The 19166-nt window shown below is 43.6% G+C and overlaps 2 protein-coding genes across 2 annotated transcripts in view; one reads left to right on the top strand and one right to left on the bottom strand.

Moving 5' to 3' along the window:
• OTOA (otoancorin) overlaps window positions 1-14708 on the top strand; it is a 55373-nt gene extending 40665 nt beyond the window's left edge. The window contains exons 24-29 of the mRNA XM_077828306.1: window positions 2058-2200; window positions 2845-2981; window positions 4181-4278; window positions 6382-6574; window positions 9806-9894; window positions 13883-14708. Coding sequence (XP_077684432.1) covers window positions 2058-2200; window positions 2845-2981; window positions 4181-4278; window positions 6382-6574; window positions 9806-9873 — 639 coding nt within the window. The 3' untranslated portion in view covers window positions 9874-9894; window positions 13883-14708. The remainder of the gene's footprint in view (window positions 1-2057; window positions 2201-2844; window positions 2982-4180; window positions 4279-6381; window positions 6575-9805; window positions 9895-13882) is intronic.
• A 408-nt stretch (window positions 14709-15116) lies between these two features.
• LOC144271159 (uncharacterized) lies at window positions 15117-17301 on the bottom strand. The gene is made up of 3 exons (XM_077828307.1): window positions 17266-17301; window positions 16789-17051; window positions 15117-15193 (listed from the first exon to the last, which is right to left on the bottom strand). Exons 1-3 carry the CDS (start codon window positions 17289-17291, stop codon window positions 15141-15143), a joined length of 342 nt encoding a protein of 113 aa, XP_077684433.1. The 5' UTR covers window positions 17292-17301; the 3' UTR covers window positions 15117-15140.
• Between the last annotated feature and the right edge of the window lie 1865 nt (window positions 17302-19166).

The raw sequence follows: 19166 nt of genomic DNA, 5'->3' as shown, positions 1-19166 counted from the left end.
GGGAGAGGGGGAGGGAGCTAGAAGGTTCATGGCAGCTGCAATTCCCAGCATGCCCTGGCCCCTAAGGGAAGGAGAGGACAACACACAGGAAACTCCATACAAGCCTGGGACCAAGCATCAGGCTGTTTCCCCCTCTGGATCCCTGGGCTCGGGGGAGGGGATGGGGATGGCTGGGCTGGGGGCAGCCACGGCTGTGCTCTGAGGAGGGGGAGGGGGTTTGGGTATCTGGGCAAGGAGGGGCCCTGCAGCTGGGATCAGGGTGGAGGGGAGGAGGAAATGCGGCAGAGAAACAGGAACTGAGTTGTCATATGGGTTTCTTTAACTCTCTACTCCTGGGGGAATTTGTGTATCCGTATTGCTACGGACATACTTGCTGACAGGTATTTTGAAATAAATGAAACAGGTGTGATTATGTAGAGTTATTTTGACAAATAAAATTTGCAGAATTTTAAAATATTATGTGCAGAATTTTTAATTTTTTGGCACAGAATGCCCCCAGGAGTATTAAATACATCCAGACACTTGTACAGATGAGCTGTTATTTACAAATTATTCCATTCAGATGCTCGAGTACTCACTCTGTTCTCTCAGTATGCTTGAATAACTCCCATTAATGCCAGTAGGATTTACATAGTGAATAAAAGAAGATTAAAATCCTTTATTTGCATATGCAACTAGCAGCAAATTTCTGTCCATGTGGTCTTGCCATCACTTCTCTTCAGCGTATGACATTAGGTTGATGGTAGCTAGCACTGGCTCAGTGTCAGAAATCTATGTAACAGATGTTTATGCTGAAGAGGCACTATAAGGAAACAGAAGGAACTGGCGTGTTTTAACACAGTACTTCACTTTTGATATTTCCTGTTGTATTTTAATAAATGATACTGATTAAGCATAGGTTAGCATCTACATAAGACACTTAAACAGTACAGGAAGGCTCTAATTTTGCAATGCTTCATACTGACCGTTTATGGAAGAGAAAAAATTATCTATGATTTAGCTCTTTTCAGTTAAGTTGAAATTGGGAAGTTTTGTTAGATCAGAGGTGGGCAAACTACAGCCTGCGGGCCACATCCAGCCCAAGGTACCGTCCTGCCTGGCCCTTGAGTTCCTGGCTGTGGAGGCTAGCCGCCCCAACCCCCACCCCCGCAGCCTCAGCTCGCCGTGCCCCCAGTGCTCTGGGCAGCGGGGCTGCAAGCTTCTGCCCAGGCAGCGCGGCTACGGGAGCCACCGGTGTAGTATATTAAATTGCTCCCCTTAGGAATGTGCTGCTTACTTATGGCTGCCAGTCCTGGTGCTCTGAGCCGCATGGTAAGGGGGCGGGGAGCAGGGAGGTTGGATAAGGGGCAGGGGATCCTGGGGGGCAGTCAGTGGACAAGGAGCAGGGGGTGGTTGGATAGGCATGGGAGTCCCAGGGGGCCTGTCAGGGGCAGTGGTGTGGATAGGCATCAGGGCAGTCAGGGGACAGGGAGCAGGAGAGTTGGATAGGGGGTAGGGTTCCAGGAGGCAGTTGGGGTGGGGGGTCCTGGGAGGAGGCGGTCAGGGGACAAGGAGTGGGGGGGGGAGGTTGGATGGGTTGGGGGTTCTGAGGGAGGCAGTCAGGGGGTGGGAGCCAGGCTGTTTGGGGAGGCACAGCCATCCCTACCCGGCCCTCCACAGTTTCGGAACCCTGATGTGACCCTCAGGCCAAAAAGTTTGCCCACCCCTGTGTTAGATGCTTCAATAGCTGATTATTCTGGTAAAGTGTTCATTTGTGGCCCAGTCATGGGAGGTGCCAAGTCTTTCGTAAGAGGTGCTATATGCCTTCAAGTCACATTGATTGTACTGGTAGGCAGTGGCGCTCAGCACTTCTCAGGAGGCACTGTGCCCATAAGTGGCACTGACGTTGCTCCCACTGAAGACCATGGCAAAATTCCCATTGACTTCAGTGGGAGTAGGCTCAGGCTCAGTTTAGTAAAATTACAGATCAGTTCGTAACAGCTGATATCAGTAGCAGCTTCCAGTTGTAGACCCCTATTTTACAGTTATAACTGTTCTTCATCTCATTGCCTCTGCAGGCTAAATCCATTTTACAAGGGTTTCTTGAACACTCTGGTCAGACAGTCTATGGGCTGAAAAGCTTTGATTTAGCAGGATTAGGAGCTAATCTGTGTGCTCTGAACACCACAGACATCAAGACCATAAAGGCTACAGAATTCAGGTAGAAATACTTTATTACCAAAATTAAATACAGTTTTATTTTTAAGTCTCTGCTAACGATATTAGTGGTGAAATTTGTCTCCCCTCAAGCATTTCCAGAAGCACTATGTCTAAAGAGCTCTTTTCCAACACTTCAAAAGCTTTTGGGCATTCTGTAATCTTTGGGAAGCTGTCAAACCATAGCCACTGAACTGTGCTCTGTTAACGTTTTCTCTGAGGCCACCTCCATTAACGAAAGCCATGTACCCAGAAAAATCTGCTTGAAGGGTCATTTGGAATAGGCAACTTTGCCACCTTCAGTGACCCTTTAAAATACTCCCAGATATTTAATTATAAATTTGTTCAGCCCTTAGGCTAGAAAACACCTGGATCAAGCAACTGATTTTCAGTGGAGCCTAGAGTGGCTGTTTAAGACAGATTCCACTGTAGCTATTGAAGTGAGAAACTCAAATTTGTTGCTTAAAGCATTGTAGATTTTTTTTTTTTTTAAGGCTGACCGTTCTAACTTCTTTGCACTGTGTTCATCTATATTTGGGCCTGAAACTGTGTTTACCACTCTGTTGACATAGATTAAGCATATTTCAAACATTTTAAATGTAGGGTGTAATGACAGTATGTCATGCTAACCCCATTGCCCTTTTGCAGTGCTGTGATTGCAAGAGTTGGCTTGTTGCCATGTAGCACTCCTGTTCTGGAAGAGTTTAAGAAGGTGGCAGAATCTGTATTTGGAATTGCTGCAGGGTGGAACAGTTCTATTATACATGAGATTGGTACCATAGCAGGTAATGAGACCAAGTTCTATCAGTTACATTTCTGAAACACCATCTTTAAAAGCATTACAGGACAGGTTCACCCCATATTGTGCTTCTCCGCACTGGCAGGGACAGGACAGGAGTCACCCCTCCGGGGAAAGACAGGCAGCATTTCCATTAACATCCTTCCCCCACCAAAGAAAAACACTGTTAGTCTCCACAGGGTGCTCTGACTTTCCACTGCTGGGGGACCTCTGCCAGAATCTGCACCAGCTTCTGCTGGGGCAGACTGGAGTGAATTTGGCATTGTACATACTTCAGAGAGCTAACCTGGCTAAGCAGGGCTGAGTCAAATTGAAATTTCAGGGCCACCCCTCTGGAGGGACTATTCTTCCTTTCACCGTTAAGTTCTTGATCTTCCTTCTAAGTGAGGTGCCTACCAGCTTTCCAGCATACAGTTATCCAGCAGAGCATTGCACTGCCCACAGCTGCTCTGTCTCTCCATTTACAGGGTCCCAGAATCCTACCTTAGGGTTCAGTCCTGCAAGGGACTGAATGTCTCATCTGAAGTCAGCAGGAGTTGAGGGTGTTCAGCATCTGGAGGACTGGGCCCTTGATCTGCTCCCTGCATGTTCATGGAACCCATTTTTAGAGAGCAGGCATGCCAAGTCAATATTAAAGTTCTTCTGCTTACTCCAAGAATGTGGTCAGTTTAATAGTGACATGTTGTATGGCACTAATATGATGTATGTGTGTTCCAGGGATAGCCTTCTGCAAAAGCAGAAGCTTCCCTTTATTGGTGAACAGAGTCCACATTGTGTTTTGTATTTAGGATTTCAGGGAGAGGGAGGTTACAGTCTAATTTTGTATTGCAAAGAATACTACTAATGGACTTCAGTCATAGTATATTTGTTTCTTATGTGCTACAGTTGTCTGTAAGCTGGTTGGTGGTGGTGGTTACTATGAAAGAAAGCAGGAAAAGGAATTGTGTATTTGTCTTTACTTATAACTTAATTACCTCTTATGTCTGTTAAACTTGAGCATTCATTCAAGTGCACAAAAGGGTCTCTTTTTCTGTTTAATTTCAGAGTGTTGATTTCCTCATGTTTTACTGGAACAGAGTTCAGAGACAAATATTGGCCAAATAATGTATTAATGTAAATTAGTCAAAACGTAACATAATGAAAAGGATGTGTGAACTAAGCTCTATTCCTATTTTGTCTTAAAAGCTGGTTTAAATGAGAGAGAGTTTACAGCTCTTGACAAAGATGTGATGCCATATTTCCAGCCAGCAGCCATAAGACACATACCTGATGAAGTTTTCAAAGTAAGTGCTCGGTTACTGAAGAAGTCATATTCCATCACTTTTACTCTATTATAAACAAACTGCAATACTAATTTATGCTTCAATTTGGGTTTCTGCAAGACCCTTTCTGGCTTGATTATTAAGTGAGAGGCAGTTAAGTGTATGAAGCATTAACTCGCAGCTATCTCATCTATATTTGTGATGCACATAAAATGTCAAACGTTTATTTTATTTATGCTCAGTGCAAAATGTGTCCCAAGGGAAAAAGCATTAAGAAAGTGTTCTAAAATTGCAGCCTGACTACATAGGGGCAGATGGCTTAGAGTAAGGTCTGTGTCTCTAGTGATATTCTGTTGAGGTCTTCCTTTTCTTCTCTTTTATTAAGGACAGTGAACGCATTCATCCATACTATCACAGCTACAAGCAACCCCCTTGGTCGTATTTGGGCTTTTTTGTTAACCCTAAATTCTGATAACATTCTCCTATGTAGCATTTCTGAAAGACACAGACAGACAGACGGGGGAAGGCTGAATTCAGAATTGGTACAAGCAGCTACACTCTGATTTAATTGGAATTCATCCTGCTTATGTCAGCTCTGAATATGGCCCAAAGACTAGCACATGGATTTTGAAGTCTCTGACCCAGACGTTGTTTGACGTGGAGAGAAGATTAAAATTCTGCCCAACCACCTCTGGTTCAGACACTCATGAGGTCAGTCACTCAATGTAGTGATGGACAGATGAGCCAGACAACTTAACTGTCAGCTTCCATAAAAGGAGAAACTCCTTGACCACAAGCTACAAAAAAGTGTTCTATACTGCACCTTTGACAGCTCCAATAAGTCTGCAGCCTCACTGTGTCACACTTTTCAGTGCTCGGGAAAATCCACAAAGCAGAGGGTTGAAGGTATCCTTTAGAGATTCTCAACAGAAATTCAGCAGATGTACACAAGAAGAGAATTTCAACATGTGATGAAATTTCTAGATCGACATAGTTCTTTACACAAAAAATACAGAATCCTTACCCAGAAGAGCTTAATGCTTTTCTTTAGCAATTCGAAGTGGCATTTATTTTTACTGTGGCTTTGTGTAGCTACAGTTTTATCTTAAGGCATTCTACATGAAAAAGTAATACCAGTTTAACTAAAGGTATTGATTATATGCAGATTTATCACTTTGTGGAAACTTAGTTTCGTTTGAGGGGTTTATTTTAAAATTTACTGGCACTTCTATGCAGAGGTTTGCACCAATTTAATTAAGTAGGTTCAAACCTACTTAACCTTTATTTAAACAAATGCAACTGGCTTATGTAGACAAAGTCTCAGACAGACAATTATAATTAATATGGAATGGAATTTTGATCTGTCACCTGGCCTACTTTTAAACTAAAATGTGGCCCTTTATTAAAATTAAACCTGGATGCATAGCTGCTGCAGCAAAAAGAGCTTGCTCCATGGTGGAGCTAAACATTGAATGTTATTATAATCAAGGCAATACAGGATGCATTGTAGATGCCTGTTTTACAAATTGGTTTAATCACCACGTACTGAAAGATAATCATAACCATACAGTAATTATCTTGTTCCATTTTTAAAACAAGACAATGTGACCACAGTTGGAAGATTTTCAATCTAGAAGGAAAGATCCAGGGGTGGAACGACGGCATCTTTTCATCTTGCTGCTGTATAGATAGTGGAATCCTGTGTCTATATCACAGGCAGGCAAGAATGGGGCAGGTTTGGAAGATGATGCAAGAGGAAAGAAAAAAATAGTTTGGCAGTCGTAGGGCATAAATCCCCCCCAAAAGCAACTAAAGCTGAGACTCCAATATCAGAGGGTTGACAAATGCACTGGTAGCACAGAAAGTGTCTCCAGAACCTAGGTACTGTTGCAACCAAAGGAGAAGGCTGAAAGCTAGATGAGTGGCCAGTCAGGTAAACAGATATGCAGATATTTAAAAAGAATAAAACAATACTGAGCATTTTTCCAGCAATACAGAGTGTGGCTATTTTCCTCACTCTAAGTACAAGGCAGTCTGGACCTCTGATTCATTACTTGTGTAATGCAGCGGACATCCTAAAGCAGGGGTTTTTGTTTTTTTGTTTTTTTTAACTTATTCCTCAAGGTGCTGTCCCCAGAACAAATAGCAAACCTTGGCCCTGAAAATGCAGCCATGGTTACTGAATCGCAGAGAAACCTTCTGAATGCATTACAGCTACAGAGTCTTCAGCTGGCACTAGATGGCGCAAGGACAGGTGTCCAAGATACACAAACTAATGCAAGCACCATTCAGTCAACACATACACCAGCCTCAAATTGTGAGTAGAACACTTTGGAGCTGATCCTGAGAGATAATGAGCATCAACATATCCCACTGAGGTCAGTAGGGATTGCAGAGGCTCAACACCCATCAGGCACAGGCCCTTGTTTTGGAGTTGTACTATAATGAAAATTCTGGGCAACATGTTTGAACATGGGTGCCTAAAATCAAACACCTAAATAAGTAGCCTGATTTCCCGCCCCTCCCTCTCCCCCACCCCGAGATTCCAAGTACACACTACTCCAGCCAACTAAAATGGGAGCTTTGGGTAATCAGCTGTTGGGGGAGGGGGAGCTTTGGGTAATCAGCTGTTGGGGGACGGGGCGGAAGGGGAAATGGACCATTTCTTCAGTTTTATAAGTTTACATATAGATGCTTAACTTTATGCACTTATATTCGGAAATATTGGCCTCCACTTTTATAGTTATAAAAGGCAGAGTAGCATTTAGTTACCAGGTTTCAGAGTAACAGCCGTATTCGCAAAAAGAAAAGGAGTACTTGTGGCACCTTAGAGACTAACCAATTTATTTGAGCATGAGCTTTCGTGAGCTACAGCTCACTTCATCGGATGCATACCGTGGAAACTGCAGCAGACTTTATATACACACAGAGATCATAAAACAATACCTCCTCCCACCCCACTGTCCTGCTGGTAATAGCTTATCTAAAGTGATCATCAAGTTGGGCCATTTCCAACACAAATCCAGGTTTTCTCACCCTCCACCCCCCCCCCCCACACAAACTCACTCTCCTGCTGAGGTCACTTTGGATGGGCTATTACCAGCAGGAGAGTGAGTTTGTGTGTGGGGGGGGGGGGGGTGGAGGGTGAGAAAACCTGGATTTGTGTTGGAAATGGCCCAACTTGATGATCACTTTAGATAAGCTATTACCAGCAGGACAGTGGGGTGGGAGGAGGTATTGTTTTATGATCTCTGTGTGTATATAAAGTCTGCTGCAGTTTCCACGGTATGCATCCGATGAAGTGAGCTGTAGCTCACGAAAGCTCATGCTCAAATAAATTGGTTAGTCTCTAAGGTGCCACAAGTACTCCTTTTCTATTTAGTTACCAGAAACCAAGCCAAGCAGACATGACAGTTATTGTCAGTATTGAAGTGGTTGCCAATCTTTTTAAGCACAAGATCACTTTCTGAATTTAACTGCAACCCAGGATCTACCCTGCCCCTTCCCTGAGGCCCCGCCCCGCTCACTCCAGCCCCCATTGTTTGCTCTCCCCCATCTTCACTTACTTTCACTGGGCTGGGGCAGCGGGTTGGGGTGCATGATGAGATGTGGCCTCTGGGCTGGGGCTGGGGGGTTCAGCGTGTGGGAGAGGGCTCTGGGCTGAGCCTGGGGCAGGGGGTTGGGGTGCAGGCTCCAGGAAGGGGCTCAGGGCTGGGGGTTGGGGTGCCAGGAGTGGGTGAGGGGTGCAGGCTTCTGCCGGGCAGCACTTACCACGATTGGCAGTGCAGTGAGGCTAAAGCAGGCTGCCTGCCCTGGCCCCACACCGCTCCCAGAAGTAGCCAGTAGTAAGTCCCTGTGACCCCAGGAGGGAGTGGGGCAGCATGTGGCTCTGTGTGCTGCCCCTCCCTGCAGGCACCACCCCCGTAGTTCCTATTGGCTGTAGTTCCCTGTTCCCAGCCAATGGGAGCTGCAGGGGCAGTACCTGCAGGCAGGAGCAGCGTGCGGAGACCCCATCTCCCCTCCCCTGGGGCTGTGGGGGCATGCTGGCCATTTCTGGGAGCAGCATGGGGCCTGGGCAGGCAGGGAGCCTGCCTTAGCCCTGCTGCGCCGCCAGACTTTTAGTAGCCAGAGACCGCGATCGACCAGTTGATCACGATCTACTGGTTGGTGACCACTGGCTTAAACTCTGGGAAACTGGTCCATGTGCATTACCAGGTTTTTTATTTCACCCCCTTACAGTCCCCAGTTGCTCTCACACAAACAAGAGTGGAAAGCAGTATTTCCATCTTCTCTCATATTGCAAGAGTAAATCTTACCCTGTCTCCATCACTGAAGAGCAATAGTGTGGGCTAGGATTCTGTAGACACAATCAGGGTGATGCAACACATGAATTTCACCAGCAACAGGAGCCAATAGAGGGACAGCACGGGGTGGTGTTAGCAGTCAAACTCAGCTGGCTGTGTCACACCATGCTAACAAATGGGAACCACTAGCTGGTGTAAAATACAGTCCACAGACAGCGTCATTTCCCTCTCTGATTCCTTCTCATACCCCCTCCCTGAAAGATTTAAACTCAAAGCATGCCTTCCAGGCACTGTAGACAGTTGCTCTCTCTTAGCCTCCCCTAAAAAGACACTGAGTCCCAGTGTGCAGAGATCACCTGGGTAAGGTTGTCCTGCAGAGCTGGAAGTGAGGAAGGGATGATCCCTGTTGCTTTAGTGTCCCTCCTTCAAGGAGAGTTTGGGCCATTGCAGTAGCATTTCCCGTTTCTGTCCCCTGCATAGGGAAAAAGCCATCCAGGATATGAGCTTCAGTGACTGGATTATTAATCCTCAGTATTGAAAGTTAATTGATCAAAGTTTTAGCAATGCTCACAAACATCTTTCAGTTTGTCGTAGGTTGCATTTACACAAGCTGGTGCAGTGGAGTGTAAATTACATCTCCAGCCCAGATCTCTGCACTCCTGAGGGAAGTCACCCCAAGAGAGGGCAGGTACTGCTCTTATTGCCACTACTCACCCTCCCCAGTGAGGAACAGTAGCTGTTATCAGGGCATGGGGGTTCACATGAGCGCTGCAGGGAGGTAAGAGCTGCTAGGTTGCTTTTGTTGTCTCAGGAATTGAACTTCTTAGACCCAATAAAATTATTCTCAGCACCACTGCCTCACCTGTGCAATCTGCTCCCTCTGTGGTTCTACCAGAGGCAGGAGTTTCCTGATGATCCCAACATGGCATAAAGCTCACCTACTTACTCAGGCTTTTCATTCATTTATTGCTATAACAGAAATGTAGTAGGAGCTACCCATTTGAGACTCTTCTCTGTTGGATGTGTGGATATTAAATTGAATCTTCTAGCTGCCATAGCAAGGGGAGCCTTCTGAGCAACTGAATATTCAGATTCTTGCAGTTTGCTTCACTGTGGGTGTGGGTTGGGGTTTTTCTGCTTGTTTAAGTGTTTGTCATTCTGTTTTAGTGGGTGAAGTTGGGAAAGTAAGACAGCACTGTACACATTCCAGATGACACTAAGACATAATGCTTTGTACTTTCCAGGTGCTCACTTGTCCAGTGGCTTCAGCATTTCGCTGTGTGCTCTGTACATCCTTTGTCCCACTTCCTGAAGTGTGATTGTTAAACTTACTGTAAGCATGATCCTTTCACTTAAACATTATTGGATAGTACATTTGTGACTGGTATTAAATGAGGATTGATATAATAAGCATCACAGAAAGTTGGTGGAATGACGATAATCAATGGGACACCGTAATACAGGATACAACATATAGAGGAATGACAGAGTAGGTCATGCTGGTGGGGTAATGGCATTACATGTGAAAGAAAGCATAGAGTCAAAATTAGTGAACATCTTAAATGAATCAAACTGTACCATAGAATCTCTATGGATAGAAATTACATGTTTGAATAATCAAAGTGTAGCAGTGGATATATATTGCCAACCACCTGATCAGGGCGGCAACAGTGATTATGAAATGGTCAGGGAGAGTAGAGAGCCTACAAAACTCTGAGAATCATTATTCTGAGAAAACTCAATAATAAATGGGAGATTTCAACTATCCCCATATTTACTGGGTACGTCCCCTCAGGAAGTGATGCAAAGAGAAAATTTCTAGATACCCTTAATGACTGTTTCTTGGAGAAGCTAATTCTGGAATCCACAAGGGGAGAGACAATTCTTGATTTAGTTTTAAGTAGTGCATAATGTCTGGTCCAAGAGGTGAATATAGCTGAAGTGCTCAGTGAGAGCGACTGTAATGTAATTAACTGTAACAGCCTGGTAGGAGGGAAATAGCAAAGAATCCACCACAGTAGCATTTAACTTAAAAAATGGAAACTACACAAAAATAAGGAAGGTAATTAAATGGAAATTAAAAGGAACAGTCACAAAAGTGAAATACCTGCAACCTGCATGGAAACTTTTTAAAAACCACCATCAGAGAGGCTCAAACTAAATGTATACCCCAAATTAAAAAAAAACACAGTAAGAGGATCAAAAAAATGCCACCATGGCTAAACAAGTAAAAGAGGCAGTTGGAGACAAAAAGGCATCCTTAAAAATTGAAAGTCAAATCATACTGAGGAATTTAGAAAGGAACATAATCTCTCGCAAGTCAAGTGTAAAAGTATAATTAGGCAGGCCAAAAAAAGAATTTGAAGAGCAACCAGCAAAAGACACAAAAACTAACAGAAAAAAAAAAAAAAGTAAAAAGGCCTGACCCGGTGCTCTGTGCTGCACAGTGGCATGGCTGGCTCCAGCCGGGTGGCACGGCTGCCTCTCCTGGTGCTCTGGGCGGTGCGGTAAGGGGACGGGGGGTTGGATAGAATGCAGGGGAGTTTAGGGTGGTGACCAGGGGGCGGGGTAGTCAGAGGGCAGGGAACAGGGGAGTTGAATGGGAGCAGGGGTCCCGGGGGCGGTCAGGGGCGGGGGGTCCGGGAGCGGTCAGGGGATGGAGGGGTTGGATGGGGCAAGAGTCGGGGAACAGAGGGGTTGGATGGGACAGGAGACCCGGAGGAGCCATCAGGGGGCGAGAAGCAGGGGGGGTCAGATGGGGGTGCGGGCTGGGCCACGCCTGGCTGTTTGGGGAGGCACAGCCTCCATATAATTTTGGAAATCCGATGTGGCCCTCAGGCCAAAAAGCTTGCCCGCCCCTGAGCTAAATTAATACTTTGCATTGGTCTTCACTGAAGAGGATGTGAGGGAAATTCCCATTCCTGAGCCATTCTTTTTAAGAGACAAATCTGAATAACAGTCCCAGATTGAGGTGTCAGTAGAAGGCGTCTTTGGAACAAATTGATAAATTAAACCGTTGTAAGTCACTACGACCAGATGGTAATTTATCCAAGAGTGCAGAAGGAACTCAAATATGAAATTGCATAAGTACCAACTGTGGTATGCAACCTATCATTTAAATCTGCCTCTGTACCAGAGAACTGGAGGATAGCTAATGTGATGCTGATTTTTTAAAAAGGCTCCATAGGTGATTGTGGCAGCTGCATGCTGGTAAGCCTGACTTCAGTATCAGGCAAATTGGTTGAAACTATAGCAAAGAACTAAATTATCAGACACAGATAAACACAATATGTTGGGAAAGATTCAACATGGCTTTTGTAAAAGGAAATCATGCCTCACTAATATATTAGAATACTTTGAGAGCATCAACAAATGTGAACAAGGTTGATCCAGTGATGTAGTGTACTTGGACTTTCAGAAAGCCTTTGACAAGGTCCCTCACCAAAGGCTCTGAAGCAAAGTAAGCAGTCATGGGATGGGGGGGAAAGGGTCCTCTCATGGATCAATAACTGGTTAAAAAATAGGAAACAAAGGGTAGGAATAAATAGTCAGTTTTCACAGTGGAGAAACGTAAATAACGGAGTCCCACAAAGATCTGTATTGGGACCAGTGCTGTTCAACATATTCGTACATGATTTGGAAAAAGGGGTCAACAAGGAGGTAGTAAACTTTGCAGACAAATACAATACAACACAAAATTACTCAAGATAGTTAAGTCCAAAGATGACTGCAAAGAGTTACAAAGGGATGTCACAAAATTGGGTCACTAGGCAAGAAAATGGCTTAAGAAATTCAGTGTTGATAAATGCAAAGTAATGCACATTGGAAAACATAATCCCAACGGTGAATACAAAATGATGGGGTCTAAATTAGCTGTCACCACTCAAGAAAGATCTTGGAGTTACTGTGGATAGCTCTCTAAAAATATCCACCCACTGTGCAGTGACTGTCAAAAAAGCTAGTAGAATGTTATAAACCATAAGGAAAGGCATTGATAATAAGACACAAAATATAATGCCACTATATAAATCCATGGAACAACCACACCTTGAACAAATGCACATGGTTTTGGTTACCCCATGTCAAAAAAGATTCTTAGAATTGGAAGTAGTACAGAAAAGGTGCAACAAAAATTATTAGGGTTTGGAATGGCTTCCATATGAAGAGAGATTGAAGAGACTGGGACTGTTCAGCTAGGAAAGAGACAAATGAGGGGGGATACGATAGAGGTCTGTAAAATCATGAATGGCGTGGAGAAAGTGAATAAGGAAGTGTCATTTACCAGGAACCATCCCATGAAATTAATAGGCAGCAGGTTTAAAACAAACATAAGAAAGTACTTCTTTACACAATGCACAGTCACCTATGAAACTCATTGCCAGGGTATGTTGTGAAGGCTATAACTGGGTTCAAAGAAAGAATTAGACAAGTTCATGGAAGACAGCCATTGATGGACTTATTAGCCAAGATGGTCAGGAACGCAACCCCAGGCTGTGACTGCCAGAAGCTGGAACTGGACAACAGGATGGATCACTCAATAATTGCCCTGTTCTGTTCAGTCCCTCTGAAGCATCTGGCACAAGCCATTGTTGGAAGAGAGGATATTGGGCTAAGTGGACCATTAGTCTGAGCCAACATGGCCATTCTGATGTTCTTAATTTAGTCATTTGAAGAGTGGGAGAATGACAAAAAATTCTTTGTAGAAGCATGAGCATATCAATAGGGAGGTTTGGGGCTTTGTGGGGGGGCGGGGGGCAGTTGGTTTTTTTGACACTGCACAGCCTTGTGCATTCAATATATGGCTCTTTGAAGCAGAGACAGAAGTTAAACATGGCAGTAATCGTTTATCTGGGAAGTGGGAGGGGGGTAAAGAATAAAGTTCCTGAATACTATTACTAATTATTGTGATTACTTGTGTCTTAGAGGTAGATTAGTTTAGTATCAAAAAGCATTTTCTTACTCCCATTACTGTAAATATGACCTTTGATAGGATGAATACTTAAGATCTCTCTCACATATACACACACACACACACTCAAGTAATTTGTAAATTAGCAGCAGGCACTATTATCCTAAAGTTAATTTGCTTATATTATAGATATATAATTTGATTTCCACTGCTGCTTTCATATCCTGCCACACAAACTCCTGTTTTAAGCATTAGTGATAACATTCATTGGTTTTTCCATATTGTTATTGAACCAGAACAGTGACAGACTAAAATTCAGAGTTGTAGTTTAGCAAATACCTGCCCGCTTGTCCCATTGTTTAAAAATGCTAACATTCTGTAGCACTAATTTGCTTTTTTGTTTGTTTTCCAGAAGCCTAGAACTCACATGGGAGTTGATAGAACAGATCATTTAGAAAGCCAATCAAGCTATGAAAATTCAGTGGATAAAGAGCTGCAGCTCAGCAAGAATTATGGAGGCTGAGTCTCTCTGGGATGCTTGAGCATAATAGTGTCTTAAAAAGCAACAAACTGATCCAGCACACAATTTCATGATACAAGTATAGAAAGCAGCTGCTATTTTGCTGCCATAGATTAAAGAGTTTTAGGATTCCTCCAATCCTTTCATGACAAGTTGGTGTCTCATGAAAAGACCAGTGAAGGCTTCAGATTTATACACCTTACAGAGGAGCCTCACTGACTCAGGAGACGGATACAGCGATATACATTGTGAGGCAGACAGTGTGCTGTGGCCATGGCTTTACATATTGACCAGTTCAGTCTCATTGCTTCCTTGTACTTCCCTGTCTGCCTTAGCCATTTATTGTTTCTTCTTCTATTTTGATTGTAAGCTCTTCAGGGTAGGGATTGTCCTTGTACAGTGCCATGGGACCCTAGTTGTTACCACAATATAGAGTCTTTCGTCTTTAGGCTGCTGTTTGAAGCCTCTCCACATAAGTAGTGACAGGCTGTTACCATTCAATGGCTGAGAATTGAATGGGCCATGGAGACTCCACTATCCTCATCCCTAGAAGTGCCACTCCTGCCTAGGGTTGAAGCATATGGCTGGGGCAGCATAGAGTAAACTTGCTCTGCTGCTTCTCATGCTGTAGTTCTTGTGGGAATAAAGAACTTCAGTTCTCAGAAGAGGCACCTTAGTGCTTCCCAGTACACTAAGTTCACACTTCTTAAAAAAAATTAATCCAGAAAACATTGTGTTTTATCAACATATAGATTGTGTCCAGTATTTAAAATAGGAAGATTTTCATGGCAAGTCCTAATATTTTAAACAGTGACAGATAAATAAACAATCCTTTACCTCTTGCTTTGCATAATTGTTATGGATTCTTGTCAGCAACACAAGCAAAAGACAAACATTCATTTTGCAATTGCAAAAGTTTGTGGAAAAAGAAGACAGTGTTCTGTTTAAGTACATTTAAATAGAGATAGGACAATACAGTCTAGAAAATACTGTTATTCCTGTTAGATTGTAGTATAATAAATCATATTTCAAATATTTGTTCATGTCTTTGTTTTTTTATTTTTTCAAATGTGACAGTGTTATGGGCAGTCTTATGTCCTTTGGTATTGCTTTATGAACATATCTACCATTGTGAAAGGTTATCTCACATCTACTTCTCTGCTGCAGTAGTTAAGATGTCAGTTATCCCATTGCATTCATTTTCTGTATGAAAGAAGATTGTTGCATTTATTTAAATATAAAGGATCTTGTTTTTTAATCAACCCCAGAAATGCACTTAAATTGTGTCAGTGGATCAACTACTATATTTAAAGACTCAGCTGTTTAGTCTTATTAAAAACTCCTGTCTCAATTAGATGTGAAAGCACTAAAAGTTTGAGCTCCACAGTTTACCCGAGTGGAATTCCACTTGCATGTCAATTAAATTGCAGAAGAAAATGTTTTTATATTCAAGATGACAGTCGGCACTTCCATTTAGAGGTAATAAGTCACAGAAAGAGTAGCCGCACTACGAACCTCAAATACATATAGTACTAGTGAAGGACACGGTTCCTCTGCCCAGGTGCCTGGGCATGATTCTGCTTCCAATTACATCAGAAGTTGTTCAGCCTTTAACTTTAATCAGAGTGGAACTGGGCTCTTTGTTTTGTACAGTCTGTGGAGTAAACTTAAATGCAAATGGTTTTAAAACCTTAAGATCCTTGATTCATTTTTGTAAAGTTAGTCAGTAGTTGATACCTTTGGTATTACAGTAAACACTTGGGCATATACATTTTAATAGTAACAAAATTAGGTAGAGTAGTAGTACCAACTATGTAGATACAGCAATATCTATCTCAAGGGAAGGTCATGAGGCATAATTTTTGTTTGTAAAGTAATATGAGCACTTTGGATGAAAGGCTCTGGAGAAATGCAAGTTTTTATTCCCCAGTGTACCCCTTTTAGAGAACACTACTGTAGAACAGGTCTTCAACAATGGAATTCATAGGAGTTTCCATTCAACACGCTAGTAACTTAATTACTGAGTGTGGTGTCCTTTTGGCTTGTGACTAACGTGTGATGATTCCAAGTGTGCTTGTTGACTTGGTGTCTGAGAATATCCTCTGCTGTGAACATCAAACGAAGTGTCACCATCACACTTGTATATGTACAGCCAATCTACCACACACTAGAAGCTACACTATAAAGCAGTGAGAGTGAGGTTTTATGTATTAAGCTGAGAAAGAAGGAATTTTCTCTATAGCAATCCCTTCCTTTAAGTTGTCACTGTCATTTACACAGCACCCAATACACTTAAAGACATAAAAAACAAGAAACATAAGAACGCCCATACTGGGCCAGACCAAAGGTCCATCTAGCCCAGTATCCATTCTTCTGACAGTGGCCAATGCCAGGTGCTTCAGAGGGAATGAACAGAACAGGTAATCATCCAGTGCTCCATCCCTTGTTGCCCATTCCCAGCTTCTGGCAAACAGAGGCTAGGGACACCATGCCTGCCCATCCTGGCTAACAGCTCAAACTACATAGCTCATGAAGTCATTGTACAATAATACATACTTTGAGGAAGCATGAGGACTGCATTGTCAAGACGGGTGCTTCTCCCTTCTCATTACTATACCTAAAATCAACCAGTGCTCAAATAAATTCTAATGAGAATCACGTATTTCACACAGCCAGTGTACTCATGCTTCTAGGCAGTCCTTAAGCTTTACAGTTCATTTTGCAAGATAAAAATGGCCTGTGGCAACAAAACCATGGGCCACATTCTGATGTTTTACACTGATGTAAAGTCAGCATACCTCCAGCCATAAGACCAGCATCTGACGCTGAATGCTGCTGCTTCTTTGAGTAGTGCCCCTGTGCGTGCTCCATTCTAGGTGTCGGTGCGCCAGAGATTTTAGGTAGCAGTGCTCGGTCGGGGCTCGCGCGCGCAGCAGCTGTCTCACGGTGTTGGTGGCGTCCCGTGTAGCACGCGTACGACCCGACCCGACCCCTCAGTTCCTTCTCTGCCCTCCTCGGCTGCAGACAGAGTTTAGTGGCAGTGCTGCCTCTTCGAACATCTCTAGAAAAGAAAATCGTTTACATAGTAATTTTAGTCTTAGCTCTTAGGTAGTTTGATTAGACTTTACTTAGCCAGTTATTTAAAAAAAATCTCTTTCCCTTCAGTTTTAGTTTAGCAGTAGAAATAGAGTTTTCTTTTAACCAATTTCTATATTTTTCTTCACATTTCCTTTCCCAGTTGCGGGAAACGTCATCAGACACAATGCCAGGCTCACCCAGTTTTAAGAGATGCTGTGGCCATTGTTCGTACGGCTGTGTCTGCCACATCCATTGAGGCCTGTAGAGCTGTGCAGGCTATTATTTGTCCCCCGGTCATGACAGCCTTGAGCTGGGGATGTTTGTCTTCAGGAAGATCCCCTAAGAGTTCCTGCAGTTTGCCATAATTAGAGAAGTCATCATTTGACTGCAGCCGAGGACAGCAGAGAAGGAACTGAGGAGTCGGGTCGTGCACGCACTACAAGAGGCCAACAACACCGTGAGACAGCTGCTGCGCACACATGCTCTGACCAAGCGCTGCTACTTAAAATCTCCCATCTCCGGCGCAGGGACGCACCGACACCTAAAGTGGAGCACCCACAGGGACACACATCTCAAAGAACCATTGTTACTGCACAAGGTGAGTAACTTCTTCTTTCCACTATTGAGTATTCTTGTAAAAGAGGACACGCCCATATAAGTAAAATAGTTAAATCCAGGATGTTTCGCTTAACCACCATTTTAATATTTTGCATGAAAGAAGTTAAACCCCATTGCTGATTGTGAGGTCTGTGATTTATTAAACCAGGCTTAATGTCATGGCTTCTTAAACTCTGGTTTCATGGTAAAAAAAAGTTTGAAGTGGGGAGAGAGAAGGAATGGTTCAGTGGTTGGGATGCTAGCCTGGAACATGAGACCCAAATTCAATTCCCTTGCTCCTCCATAGATAGGGCCCTACCAAATTCACAGCCATGAAAAACATGTCACAGACCGTGAAATCTGGTCTCCCCACCGTGAAATCTGGTCTTTTGTGGGCTTTTACCTTATACTATACAGGTTTCATGGGGGAGACTGGTGTTTCTCAAATTGGGGGTCCTGACCCAAAAAGGAGTTGCAGGGGGATCACAAGGTTATTTTAGGGGAGTAACAGTACTGCCACCCTCACTTCTGCGCTGACTTCAGAGCTGGGCAGCCGGAGAGCAATGGCTGTTGTCCAAACACCCAGCTCTAAAGGCAGTGCCCCACCAGCAGCAGTGCAGAAATATCATCCCAGGCCACCCTTACTTCTGCGCTGCTGCTGGCGGCGGCTCTGCCTTCAGAGCTGGGCTCCCGACCAGCAGCTGCCGCTCTCCAGCTGCTCAGCTCTGAAGGCAGCCCCGCCGCCAGCAACAACACAGAAGTAAGGGTAGCAGTACCACAACCTCCCCAACAATAACCTTATGAACCCCACCCCCAACTCCTTTTTGGGTCAGGATCCCTACAATTACAACACCATGACATTTCAGATTTAAATAGATGAAATCATGAAATTTATGATTTTTAAAATCCTATGACCATGAAATTCACCAAAATGCACTGTGAATTTGGTAGGGCCCTAATCATGAACTTCTTCTGAGACCTTGGACAAGTCACTTGCTGCTCTGCCTCAGTCCTCCTTCTGTAAAATGAGGAGAATATCACTGTCTGCCTCACAAGGATGTTGTGCTGGTAAATGTATTAAAGATTGTGAGGCACTCAGGTACAATGGTGATGAGGGCCATATAAGATATCTAGATAGAAGGTGATTAATTAAACTTGCATTGCTGTCCCATTCATTGACATCTTCCTACCAAAGAACACTGATTCATTAAATATCCTGAATTCAAATCCCATTTCAGGCCTCAATGTAGCATTAATGCCGGACACAAAAAGAAAAAAAAAGTAGTGAGCAATGGAGCCCAGAAGGAGAGATTTTAATGGGAACTAGTAGGATCACTCCAAGGGAGCGAGGGCTACAAGAGATTGAAAGGTGTATTGGTTTTAGTAAGTTTTCAAAAATCAAGTTCCAATGTGAATGGTTCCATCAGGTATAACAGGTCCATGCACTGGGTCACTTTTCAGTCAGCAGTTCCTGGACTACTCCAGTCATCACGCTAGCAAG

Source organism: Eretmochelys imbricata, chromosome 10, assembly GCF_965152235.1.
Source record: "Eretmochelys imbricata isolate rEreImb1 chromosome 10, rEreImb1.hap1, whole genome shotgun sequence".
In the NCBI taxonomy this organism is placed as follows: domain Eukaryota; kingdom Metazoa; phylum Chordata; order Testudines; family Cheloniidae; genus Eretmochelys; species Eretmochelys imbricata.
Note: the sequence above shows the minus strand (reverse complement) of the source record. Positions and strands in the feature narration are given on the sequence as shown.

Coding starts and splice junctions, on each gene's coding strand:
- LOC144271159 (XM_077828307.1), bottom strand. CDS start 17,291: ATGGCCACAGCATCTCTTAAAACTGG. Junction 17,052..17,265: donor ACAGCATCTCTTAAAACTGG/GTGAGCCTGGCA, acceptor TTTCTTTTCTAG/AGATGTTCGAAGAGGCAGCA. Junction 15,194..16,788: donor TGCTGGTCTTATGGCTGGAG/GTATGCTGACTT, acceptor TCTTTCATACAG/AAAATGAATGCAATGGGATA.